Raw genomic sequence first — 11,871 nt, 5'->3', positions numbered from 1 at the left:
TTAGCGATAGCCAATGAAATAACGGCTGGAGTATGTAACCACAGTTAAAGTGTATATAAGGTGTTCGATGTTCAATAAAGTTTGGATTTGGCAAATCGTATCGATTGTGAGCTAGCCCCCTTCTTGCGGCAAAGCGGTGCCCGAACAGGGACCCTCCGGAAAAGAGGAAAGAGGGTACCGTTTACCGTTTGGATTTATGCAGACGACAGGGGATCGAGCTGCCACCGAGAACGAGAAGGAGCCCGGCCGGTGATAGCAGTTAACCGAGCGTGCCGAAGAAAAGCGACGCTGGAGCCGAGGACGCTGTAAGCCGTTTCTGCTTGTTGTAAGGGTACTAATGGCCATGGAGAGGCAGGCAGCCTATAATCTGTTATTATGCTTTTTAGAAAAGCAGGGATTAAAATTGAGCTATAAAAACGACTTATTGCCTGTATTGGTAGATGGAGAGGAACAGGGTTATTTTTCTGATCCTAATAAGGTATTTGAGCGCCCAGAATGGCAGCGTTATGCTCAGACGTTGTGGTTGCAGAGTTTGAGTGAGGAAAAGAAGGAGTCTAAACGAGCTAAGAGGTATGGTAAGCTGGTAAAGTCAATTATGGACGTGTTAGAGCGGCATGCTGCTGAAGTGGTAGCTAGTAAGGAAGCTCAGATCCGGCTGGTCGCCCATAAGGTACCCCCGCCAGATGAGACTGAATACAAATTTAGGGGGATTCCTGTTGATATCGAGCCAAACAGAGCTACCTCTGGCGATCCTCCTGTTACGAGTGATCAGGACAGTGACAGTGATACAGATTCGGATCATGCATGCACAGGGAAGGAGGAGACAAGGCAGCCAAACAGGGAGGACGATAGAGGAAGGGAGGTGAAGGCAACTATTTGTGAGACTGTGAAAAGGAAGATTGAGGAAACCGTAGAAGGGAGACGGTATAAGGGAACAGATTGGAAAAAGGTCGCGGAGCAGGCACTAGGGGAAGGAGATATGGAAGCCTTTCTTCGCCTGACAGCTTCTGATCCGAGTAGTGCTTTTCCCGTAGTGTATAGACAGACAGGACCACAGGCAATGGAAGCGGAGATTACTAACCTCCCATGGAAGCTGTTGGCGCAGCTGAGGCAAACCGTTAGCCAGTATGGCATACAGTCAGAGCCCGCCCGACAGATGTTGACGTTTATCTATACCAACTATATTTTGTTGCCAGAAGATATAAAAAGCATGATGAGGTTATGTTTAACAGAGGCTCAAGATCTGTTATTTCTAAATCACTATGAGCTTTTGGCACGGCGGGTGGTAGAGGCTGATCGTGAGCCTGATGATCCCCTGCATGCAGTACAACTGGGGCAGCTATTGGGAACAGGGCCATGGAATCGGGCAGAGTTGCAGGCTCGTCTGCGACCCCCTATATTGAAGGCGGTAGAGGATATAACGAAAATGGCTATTGATAGGCTGAAGGACCCCGGGCAGAGTCCACACTATATGGGAATTAAGCAAGGAAAGGAAGAGTCTTTGGATGTCTTTGTGGATAAAGTATTAGCCGCGATGAGAGCGGCAGGAGTGGAGGAACCGGTCAGAGAGGCCATATTGAAACAGTGTCTATTACGAAACGCGTTGCCTAAAGTAAAGCAGATCATCTCAACAATGAGCCCCGACTGGAGCGTAGTTGACTTATTGGCGAAGGCTCAGAATCTTACCCCAGAGCCTATGGCAATGTTGGCCGAGGCAGTTGCTAGGATGGGTCAGGACCGCAAGGAAGGTGTTACTGGCATGGGAGAAAAAATATCGGAGGGAGTGGTTAGTACACAGCAACAAGTAATGGCCGCATTAGTGCCTTTACAACGGCAACGACCGGCTAAGGGTCCTATCTCTCGGCCTGGTCCCCGACGAACCTTTTCTTGTTATTGATGTGGAGCACAAGGGCATATTCGAAAGAATTGTAGAGCAGGAGGCCTTTGGTGTAATCGATGCCGCTCGGACTCACATAATAATGCAGCGTGCAGGTTTCAAAGCGAGACATCGGGAAACTTCCTGGCGAGCGCGGAGGGCCGCCGCGCGACGACACAAACCTCGGTCCTGGGGACACCCAACTACGACCAGCAACAGCAGGGAGTCTCGGGCTGGACGTGGCAGCCTCAGTGACTGTTCAGTTAATGGATAAAGCCCCAAAGAAAATACCCACTGGAATTTATGGACCAATAAAGATCAACAATGTTGCGGTCGGATGTCTAGTAATAGGACGGTCTTCTGCGTCAATGGCTGGGGTAGTGGTAGCAACGGGCTTAATTGATGCTGACTATACTGGAGAAATATATATCATGGTTTATACACTTTTTCCGCCATTGGGGATTCCTAAAGGGCAGTGTATCGCTCAGCTTGTGCCCCTGCCACGCCTGGTGGAGGGATTGCGGCCATTTAATAGGCAGGAGAGAGGGGATGGGGGATTTGGTTCCTCCACGGCCCCGCTCACTCTGCTAACGGCCTCCATGGATAAGAGACCACAGGTCACTGTCCAGATAGAGTATCAGCAGGAGGTTATTCGCCTTACTGGACAGCTGGATACTGGGGCGGATGTGACTGTGATATCTAAAGATCACTGGCCTTCTCACTGGCCCGCGAGGGCCGCGACGGCGTCTCTGTCAGGGGTCGGTGGCGTAAAGGTCGCTGAGAGCACGCCTATAGTGAGGCTTACCTGTGACGGAAAAAGTATTTCTCTTTCATGCTCCTTGCTACCGCTACCCGATCCGGTGCAGATGTTACTTGGATGGGACGTTTTGATGCAGCTGGGAGCAGTATTGACGACAAAAAACGTGTAACCGCGGTCATTGCGTGGGCTTTCCCGATCCCGCTGGTGTGGAAATCGAACGAACCAGTATGGATCGAGCAGTGGCCGCTCAAGGAGGAAAGTCTTCTTGCTGCTCATGATTTGGTCTCAGAACAATTGGCTCAGGGGCATGTGAAACTATCTCATAGCCCCTGGAATACTCCGATTTTTGTAATAAAGAAGAAATCTGGAAAGTTCAGACTAATTCATGACTTGCGGGCTGTTAATGATCAAATGCAAGCCGTGGGAGCCCCTACAGCCAGGCTTACCATGTGCCTCAATGTTACCTGCCGGATGGCATCTGTTAGTAGTGGACTTGAAGGACTGTTTCCTTACCATTAAATTACACCCTAACGACACCACTCGTTTTGCATTTACATTACCTGCCCGAAATAGAGAAGAGCCAGCCAGACGGTATGAATGGACAGTTTTTGCCCCAAGGCATGAAGAACTCACCGACGATTTGTCAGCTTTTTGTAGCGGCCGCCTTACAACCATTACGGAACCAGTGGCAAGACGCTATAATTTATCACCATATGGATGACATCTTAATAGCGCAGCGGACACCAATTACTGAAGTACAACTTCAAGCCTTGCAAAGCACGTTATTGATCAGTGGCTTGAGGATTGCTCCAGAGAAAATACAACAGTCAACCCCCATTAAGTATCTGGGGTGGTCTATTTCGGAGCAACTTATATCGCCTCAGAAGTTGCAGTTGAAAACAGAATTAGAAACCTTAAATGATGTCCAGAGCTTTTTGGGGGACATTCAATGGCTACGCCCGGTAGCGGGCGTTACCAATGAGATGTTGGACCCCTTGAGACCTCTCTTAAGGGGCACCGACCCGTCGTCTCCTGTTACGCTTATGACAGATCAGCATGACGCCATCCAGCGAATAGTGGATAAAGTGACATCTGCTGTTGTGTCCCGGCGCCGAGAAAACCTCCCCCTTGACCTTACCATAGCAGGAGGTCCAAAGCATTTTTGTGGGGCTATAACGCAGTTATTAAAAGAAACGGGGGAGAAAAGTGAAGCTTGTACTATTGTTTTGGAATGGTTCTTTCCACCATTACAGCAGAAAAGGACGCTTCAACAAAAAATTGTCATACTTGCTGATTAGATACGGGTAGGAAGGAAGCGACTTTGGGCCATATCGGGAAAAGAGCCTGGTACTATATACCTGCCCCGTAAAAAGGGAGGATCTAGAGTGGTTTGCGCAACATTCGGAAGAATTTGCAACGGCGTGTCTTGGAATTCCCACTTGTATCGCACCGATAAGACCAGACAACAAGATAACGGCTTGGATGTTTGCGCAGCAATGGCTAGAACGGCCAAAACTCAGCCGTCAACCGCTGTCGCAGGCAGTCACGGTATATACCGACGCCGGGAAACGATCAAGAAAGGCGGGCTGCGACATGGCAGGAGGGCTCAGAGTGGAAGAAACATATTATTGTGGCCCAACCTGAGGACAACTTACAGACACTGGAGCTGATAGCTGTGATATGGGCTCTAGGGAACTGGCTTGACATTCCCATTAACGTGGTGTCAGACTCGATTTATGTCGTAGGCCTGGTACATCGTATTGAGGACTCCGTTATAAAGGATGTAAGGAATTCTCGCCTGGCTGAACTATTATGGCAGCTATGGCGAACGGTAAAACTGAGGTCGGAAAGATACTGTGCCTTACACATTCGTAGCCACAGAACGGAGCTTGGCCTTGGAGAAGGGAATGCACGGGCGGACAGGCTGGTAGCGGCGTCTGTCCCTACAGCGCCACTATCATCATTTACGCAAGCCAGAGAGGCACACTCTCAGTTCCACCAGAATGCGAAAGGCCTAGCCAAGGGTTTTGGGATTCCGATAGGCGAAGCAAGGGCAATTGTTCAATCCTGTCCTGTATGTAACAATATAAATAGGGGCCTGGGATTGGGTGTAGCAGTAAACCCTCGAGGCCTAGAGAGTAACGAGATATGGCAGATGGATGTGACTCATGTTGCGGAATTTGGTAGACAAAGATATGTGCATGTGTGTATCGATACTCATAGTCACATGATATGGGCGACAGCCCTTACAGGGGAAAAGACAAAGGATGTTAAAAGACATCTGCTGGCCTGTTTTGCTGTAATGGGAGTGCCGAAACAGATAAAAACCGATAATGGGCCTGCTTATGTTAGCAGCGGACTACAGCAGTGGTTCTTAACTTGGGGAATTAAACATGTTACCGGCATAGCCCATCTTCCCACAGGGCAAGTAATAGTGGAAAGGGCAAATCAGACGATTAAGCAATATTTACAGAAACATAAAGAGGGGGATCCGCTATCTCGATTGAACAAAGTGCTTTTTGTGCTTAATCACTTGTGTGTCTTTGCAGAAGACGATGACCCTCCGGTGGTTAAGCACATAGGTCATTCTAAACTAACGTTGACAAGAGGAATTTTGGTATATTATAGGGACCCCCAGACCCGAGAATGGCTGGGCCCTGCTGAGCTATTGTTTTCAGGGAGAGGATATTTTTGTGTTTCCATAGCTGAAGGTCCTCGTTGGATTCCCAGTCGCTGGGTCAAGCCGGCAGTCAAGTTGCCCGAGAGTCACGACCATGAGCGGACTGACGTTGACCGTGGTAATGACGTTCATGGCGATGACAACAGAGGGTTTGACACAGATTGGCCACAGAGCTAATATGTGGGTGACTTGGGCAAATAGGACAGGGAACATGGAATTTTGTTTGGCATTACAATCAGCTACTGATCCCTTTAGAACTTGCTTGGTAGGAATACCAGGGTATCAAGTGGAGGAATTCTCAGGATGGGTAGATGACACTGTGAATAACGCGCTTTGTGAAGGCAAGGATGAGGCAAATTGTTCAGCTTCTCTAATATCAAAACTGAATGTTACCCTACGATGGGATCCTGAAGAGTTGGAATTGTAGGGTTCTCTTATTTTGGGTAATGAGACATATGGTGATAATAGAACTTGTTTGTTTTTTGGGAACGAGTTGCAACGACATGCAGTGTTAACGTGGCAGATTTGTGGGGATCTAAGGCTAAAAAATAGTTCTATATATCGTAATCAGTGTAAGGATCACACGGCGGGAAGATTGGAAACCACTTTTAAAGAAAACATGGACGGAACTAATGTTAGTCCTTTAGACTTGAGCAAGTATAATATAGGAGATGGGATCTGTGGTCCAAAAGGCTGGTATGGTAAGGAAAAGAATCGAAACCTGACTATTGATAAGCCCAGGGCGCTTCCCCCCAATGTGTTTTTGATTTGTGGTGATAGAGCATGGCAAGGGATCCCCAAGGGGGCCATTGGTGGACCTTGCTATCTTGGAAAGTTAACGTTGTTGTCACCGTCTACCCGAGAATGGGTTAGGATCGTAAAAAACTTGACAGCCAGTAGGACACCCAGGCAGCGTCGGGCACTGCATCGGTTAGACAGCAGCTGTAACGATAAGGTGGGATTGTGGTCAAATGCAGCCAACGTCTTAACATCTCTAGTGTTTCCTCAGCTGGCTGTGAAGCAGGCCTTACGAGCCATCGCTCAACTAGCATGTTGGTCAGTAAAACAAGCAAACACAACAACTGAGGTTTTACAGGAGCTGCTAACCGACCAAAATAGCCTACGACATGCTTTGTTACAAAATAGGGCCGCGATTGATTTTCTTTTGCCGGCCCAAGGGCATGGGTGCCAAGATGTAGAAGGGATGTGTTGTTTTAACCTTTCTGATCATAGCGAATCTGTACAGAGCAAACTAAGATGGCTTGAAAAACATGTTGACGATGCAAAAGTGGCTGATAGCCCATGGGATGATTGGTTAAAAGGTTTATTTGGATCCTGGTTTGGATGGATGGGACCATTAGTCAAAGAAGCTGTTAGGTTTGTTGTTATAGTAATTATAGTTATAATTGTATGTAAGTTGTTATTTAGAATGGCAATATCAAAGTTAAAGTGGCCTGTTGTACATATCAAAAGAAACGGGGGAGTTGTTGGTGCAGCTTTGAGAGTGGATGAGCTGGCAGAAAATCTTGCGGAGTTAGGCATAACTGAAGAAGCCCTGAAACGACTGAGAAAGATCAACAAGCTGTGATGACCTTGAAGGTGCTCACGACCTTGAAGAGCTGGGGAAGTACCCAAGTCTGCGAAAAAGCGGAACTGGTGGCTAGCTGCAACAGGATGTTAAAACCGCAAGAGGGCTGGGTTGACATTTAGCGATAGCCAATGAAATAACGGCTGGAGTATGTAACCACAGTTAAAGTGTATATAAGGTGTTCGATGTTCAATAAAGTTTGGATTTGGCAAATCGTATCGATTGTGAGCTAGCCCCCTTCTTGCGGCATTCAACACCCCCAGGGACGGGGCCTCGACCACCTCCCTGGACAACCCATTCCAGGGTCTCACCACTCTCATGCTGAAGAACCTCCTCCTCACATCTAGCCTGAATCTCCCCACCTCCAGCTTCATTCCATTCCCCCTAGTTCTATCACTACCTGAGATCCTGAGAAGCCCTTCCCCAGCCTTCCTGTAGGCCCCCTTCAGATCCTGGAAGGCGACAATTAGGTCACCTGGGAGCCTTCTCCTCTCCAGACTGAACAGCCCCAACTCCTTCAGTCTGTCCTCACAGGAGAGGTGCTCCAGCCCTCTGCTCATCCTTGTGGCCCTTCTCTGGACACGCTCCAGCACCTCCACATCCCTCTTGGAATAGGGGCTCCAGAACTGGACACAGTAATCCAGGTGGGGTCTCCCCAGGGCTGAGGAGAGGGGGAGGATCACCTCCCTCCACCTGCTGGCCACACTTCTCCTGCTGCAGCCCAGGAGCTGATTGGCTTTGCGGGCTGCAAGAGCACATTGAGAGCTCCTGGTGAGCTTTTTGTCCCCCAGCACCCTCAAGACTCTCTCCTCAGGGCTGCTTTCCAGCTAGTCCCTGCCCAGCCTGGATTTGTGCCTGGGATTGCCTCGACCCAGCTGCAGGACCCTGCCCTTGCTCTTATTGAACTTCCTGAAGTTGGCTTGTGCCCAACTCTCCAGCCTGTCAAGGACTGTCAGTGCTAGCCTAGCCCCCCCCCCCCCCCCCCCCAGCACGCCGAACATTCACTGCAGCCGAGAGCTTGCCGCTCGACGCCTACCCCACCCACCCCGCCCGGCCCCCCGCTGCCATCCGGCGCTGCCCCGGCCGCTGCGCCCCGCCTCTCCTCGCTCCCCCCACCCGGCAACCGGCCGCCGGGCACGCCAAGTCCCAGGGCAGGGAACAGGTGCTGCCGGCACCCCGTGCTGCCTGCCGGCTTCCCTCCACTGCATCCCCCCGCCGCCGGCGAACGAGTCGCCGCTTCCATACCGTCCCGAGAGCCCGAGGCCACGGGGAAGAAAAGAGAGGACTGGCATTAGCAACTAGGAGAAGCAGAACCTACAGATTCATTGCAAAGTCTGGAACTGTTTGGAGTTGTTTGGCCATGGACTCCTTGGCTTCACGACTCAATCAATAGAGTGACTGATTCTCTGTCTGTGGCAGCAGTAGCCAATCGCATTGAGGAAGCAGAATGAAGAGAGGCAGTCGGCACGAAACCTACTTTTATTAAGTGTTGTTTTCTTCAAGCGTCTCTCATGAAAGGTTGTGTTATGAAGGACGGGAGGCTGGAGGGAGGAAGGGGGGCTGTAGGGAGGAGGGGGGCTGTAGGGAGGAGGGGGGCTGTAGGGAGAATGGGGGGCTGTAGGGAGGAGGGGGACTGTAGGAAGAATGGGGGGCTGTAGGGAGGAGGGGGGCTGCAGGGAGGAGGGGGGGCTGCAACGAGGAGGGGGGCTGCAGCGAGGAGGGGGTCTGTAGGGAGGAGGGGGGCTGCAGGGAGGAGGGGGGCTGTAGGGAGGAGGGGGGCTGTAGGGAGAATGGGGGGCTGTAGGGAGTAGGGGGGCTGTAGGGAGAAGGGGGGGCCGTAGGGGGTAGGCGGGCTGCAGGGAGAAGGGGGGCTGTAGGGAGGAAAGGGGCTGTAGGGAGGAGGGGGGCTGTAGGGAGAATGGGGGTCTGTAGGGAGGATGGGGGGCTGTAGGGACGAAAGGGGCTGTAGGGAGGAGGGGGGCTGTAGGGGATAGGGGGGCTGCAGGGAGGAGGGGGGCTGTAGGGACGAAAGGGGGTTGTAGGGAGGAGGGGGGCTGTAGGGAGGAGGGGGGCTGTAGGGACGAAAGGGGTTGTAGGGAGGAGGGGGGCTGTAGGGGATAGGGGGCCTGCAGGGAGGAGGGGGGCTGTAGGGGATAGGGGGGCTGCAGGGAGGAGGGGGGCTGCAGGGAGGAGGGGGGGCTGTAGGGAGGAGGGGGTCTGCAGGGAGGAGGGGGGCTGTAGGGACGAAAGGGGTTGTAGGGAGGAGGGGGGCTGTAGGGGGTAGGGGGGCTGTAGGGAGGAGGGGGGCTGTAGGGGGTGGGGGGCCTGCAGGGAGGAGGGGGGCTGATGGGAGAAGGGGGGCTGTAGAGAGAATGGGGGGACTGGAGGGAGGAGGGGGGCTGCATGGAGGAGGCGGGCTGTAGGGAGGAAAGGTGCTGCAGGTAGGACGGGGGCTGTAGGGAGGATGGGGTCTGCAGGGAGGAGGGGGTCTGGAGGGAGGAAGGGGGCTGCAGGGAGGAGGGGGGCTGCAGGGAGAACGGGGGCTGTAGGGAGGAAGGGGGCTGCAGGGAGGAGGGGGGCTGCAGGGAGGAGGGGGGCTGTAGGGAGGAGGGAGGCCTTAGGGAGGAGGGGGTCTGGAGGGAGGAAGTGGGCTGTAGGGAGGATGGGGTCTGCAGGGAGGAGGGGGGCTGCAGGGACTGCAGGGTTATAAGGTGGGGGTAAGTGATGCAGTGGTTCCCACTTTTCAGGTTCTGGCTCTTCCTCTTCCTCTTCCTCTTCCTCTTCCTCTTCCTCTTCCTCTTCCTCTTCCTCTTCCTCTTCCTCTTCCTCTTCCTCTTCCTCTTCCTCTTCCTCTTCCTCTTCCTCTTCCTCTTCCTCTTCCTCTTCCTCTTCCTCTTCCTCTTCCTCCACCTTCAAATCCGTTCCTGCCGCTGCTGACCAGACGCTGCCTTGCCAGCGAGCGGCATATTCCCTCTCCTCCTGATGAAAAGGCTCCTCATTCTTAACAGAAGGTTGAGAGCCTGCCAGATCCATCCTTCCGAGGACCCCTATGGGGGCCACAACGAATTGTCTGCTCTGCTCTTCTCTCTAGCCCATTTCTCCCTCCAATAATCTATCGCTGCTCCCTGATCTTTATCCCGCAGATTCGGATTCTCTTCCCACTCCGCTAATTGGAACCCCAGAGGGCTGTCCGGGCGTATAGCCCTGGGGACCCTTTCGCTCCCCTTTTTCCCGGGGCTGCTCTCTTTACCCGACCCCCTGCCCCGTTTCCCGAGGGCCACGCTTTCCCGGCCCCAACCGCTTCGTCCCTTCCCTGGCCGAGTCCCTCGCCAGAGCTTGGAAACGCAGGGAGAAGGACTCCACAATCCTTCGTGAGACCGGACTGGCCAGCTCACGTCTCACGCACACGCTCTCACTGACCTCAATCCCCGCCCAACCGCACAATCCTTACAGCCCTTTTCTTGCCCGGCTCTTTGTGCACTACAACTACAGGCAGTCGCCACAGTTGGCAGCTCCTTCCCTTGCCTTTACCTTACAACTTTTGGCTGAGTCTCACCACGTTCCCAGAGGCTTCCGGGATCCTTCTTCCGGGCCGCCGAAATCCGATAAAGTCCGTGCAGCCGTCACAGGCAGGGCAATCACGTCGGGGGGCACCGAAGTGGGAGAAGCAAACTCACTGCTGAAAATTTATGAGCAGTTCATTAGCAAAGAAAGGCAACACAGCGCTGGGCGCAGAGCGAGTTTGCCGGAGGCGCGCCCCCAACACCACCAGGTGACCTTCAATAGACGGCAAACAGACAGATTCATCTATTAAAATAGACATAGTTTCATAGTTTCATTCAGGGTTGGAAGGGACCACAAGGATCATCTAGTTCCAACCCCCCTGCCATGGGCAGGGACACCCCACACTAGATCAGGCTGGACAGAGCCTCATCCAGCCTGCTCTTAAACACCCCCCATGGACGGGGCCTCGACCACCTCCCTGGACAACCCATTCCAGGGTTTCACCACTCTCATGCTGAAGAACCTCCTCCTCACATCCAGCCTCAATCTCCCCACCTCCAGCTTCATTCCATTCCCCCTAGTCCTATCACTACCTGAGATCCTGAGAAGTCCTTCCCCAGCCTTCCTGTAGGCCCCCTTCAGATACTGGAAGGCGACAATTAGGTCTCCTCGGAGCCTTCTCTTCTGCAGACTGAACAGCCCCAACTCCTTCAGTCTGCCCTCACAGGCGAGGTGCTCCAGCCCTCTGCTCATCCTTGTGGCCCTTCTCTGGACACGTTCCAGCACCCTCCACATCCCTCTTGGAATAGGGGCTCCAGAACTGGACACAGTACTCCAGGTGGGGTCTCACCAGGGCTGAGGAGAGGGGGAGGACCACCTCCCTCCACCTGCTGGCCACACTTCTCCTGCTGCAGCCCAGGAGCTGATTGGCTTTGCGGGCTGAGAGAGCACATTGAGAGCTCCTGGTGAGCTTTTTGTCCCCCAGCACCCCCAAGGCTCTCTCCTCAGGGCTGCTTTCCAGCCAGTCCCTGCCCAGCCTGCATTTGTGCCTGGGATTGCCTCGACCCAGCTGCAGGACCCTGCCCTTGCTCTTCTTGAACTTCATGAGCTTGGCTTGTGCCCAACTCTCCAGCCTGTCAAGGCCTGTCAGTGCTAGCCTAGGCCCCCCACCCCACCCCACCCACCCCGCCGAAACATTCACTGCAGCCGAGAGCTTGCCGCTCGACGCCCTACCCCACCCGCCACGCCCGGCCCCCCGCTGCCATCCGGCGCTGCCCCGGCCGCTGCGCCCCGCCTCTCCTCGCTCCCCCCACCCGGCTACCGGCCGCCGGCCCACGGCAAGTCCTTGCCCTTGCCTCTTGCCGCTGCTTGCCACCCCCGGCCCCCCACACCCCCGGCCCCCGTTACCGGTTTGCGAGGAGCCCCCCCCCGCCCGCCGTTATCTCTTGCCGCTGCCCCCCCCC

The 11,871-nt window shown here is 53.6% G+C and overlaps 1 protein-coding gene across 1 annotated transcript; it reads right to left on the bottom strand.

Annotated features, from left to right (window-relative positions):
• Nucleotides 1–6,919: 6,919 nt before the first annotated feature.
• Nucleotides 6,920–11,174, bottom strand: LOC137461555 (uncharacterized). The gene is made up of 6 exons (XM_068171248.1): nucleotides 11,002–11,174; nucleotides 10,436–10,583; nucleotides 9,784–9,951; nucleotides 9,587–9,657; nucleotides 8,601–9,316; nucleotides 6,920–6,953 (listed from the first exon to the last, which is right to left on the bottom strand). The coding sequence occupies exons 3-6, from the start codon at nucleotides 9,935–9,937 to the stop codon at nucleotides 6,920–6,922; spliced, it is 975 nt and encodes a 324-aa protein (XP_068027349.1). The 5' UTR covers nucleotides 9,938–9,951; nucleotides 10,436–10,583; nucleotides 11,002–11,174.
• Between the last annotated feature and the right edge of the window lie 697 nt (nucleotides 11,175–11,871).

This window comes from Melanerpes formicivorus, unplaced genomic scaffold, assembly GCF_026170545.1.
Source record: "Melanerpes formicivorus ecotype bairdi unplaced genomic scaffold, bMelFor1.0.p_v2 SCAF_2527, whole genome shotgun sequence".
Taxonomy (NCBI): domain Eukaryota; kingdom Metazoa; phylum Chordata; class Aves; order Piciformes; family Picidae; genus Melanerpes; species Melanerpes formicivorus.
The sequence above is the reverse complement of the archived record's forward strand: the minus strand, read 5'-3'. Positions and strand labels throughout refer to the sequence as shown.

Excerpts from the sequence above, each read along its gene's own strand:
- LOC137461555 (XM_068171248.1), bottom strand. The coding sequence starts at position 9,937 with ATGGATCTGGCAGGCTCTCAACCTTCTGTTAAGAATGAGGAGCCTTTT. Across the intron at positions 9,658-9,783 it reads GGAAGAGGAAGAGGAAGAGG|CAGAACCTGAAAAGTGGGAA; the intron begins AAGAGGAAGAGG and ends AAGAGGAAGAGC. Across the intron at positions 6,954-8,600 it reads TCGCTGCAGCCCCCCTCCTC|ACTTGGGTACTTCCCCAGCT; the intron begins GTTGCAGCCCCC and ends GCTTTTTCGCAG.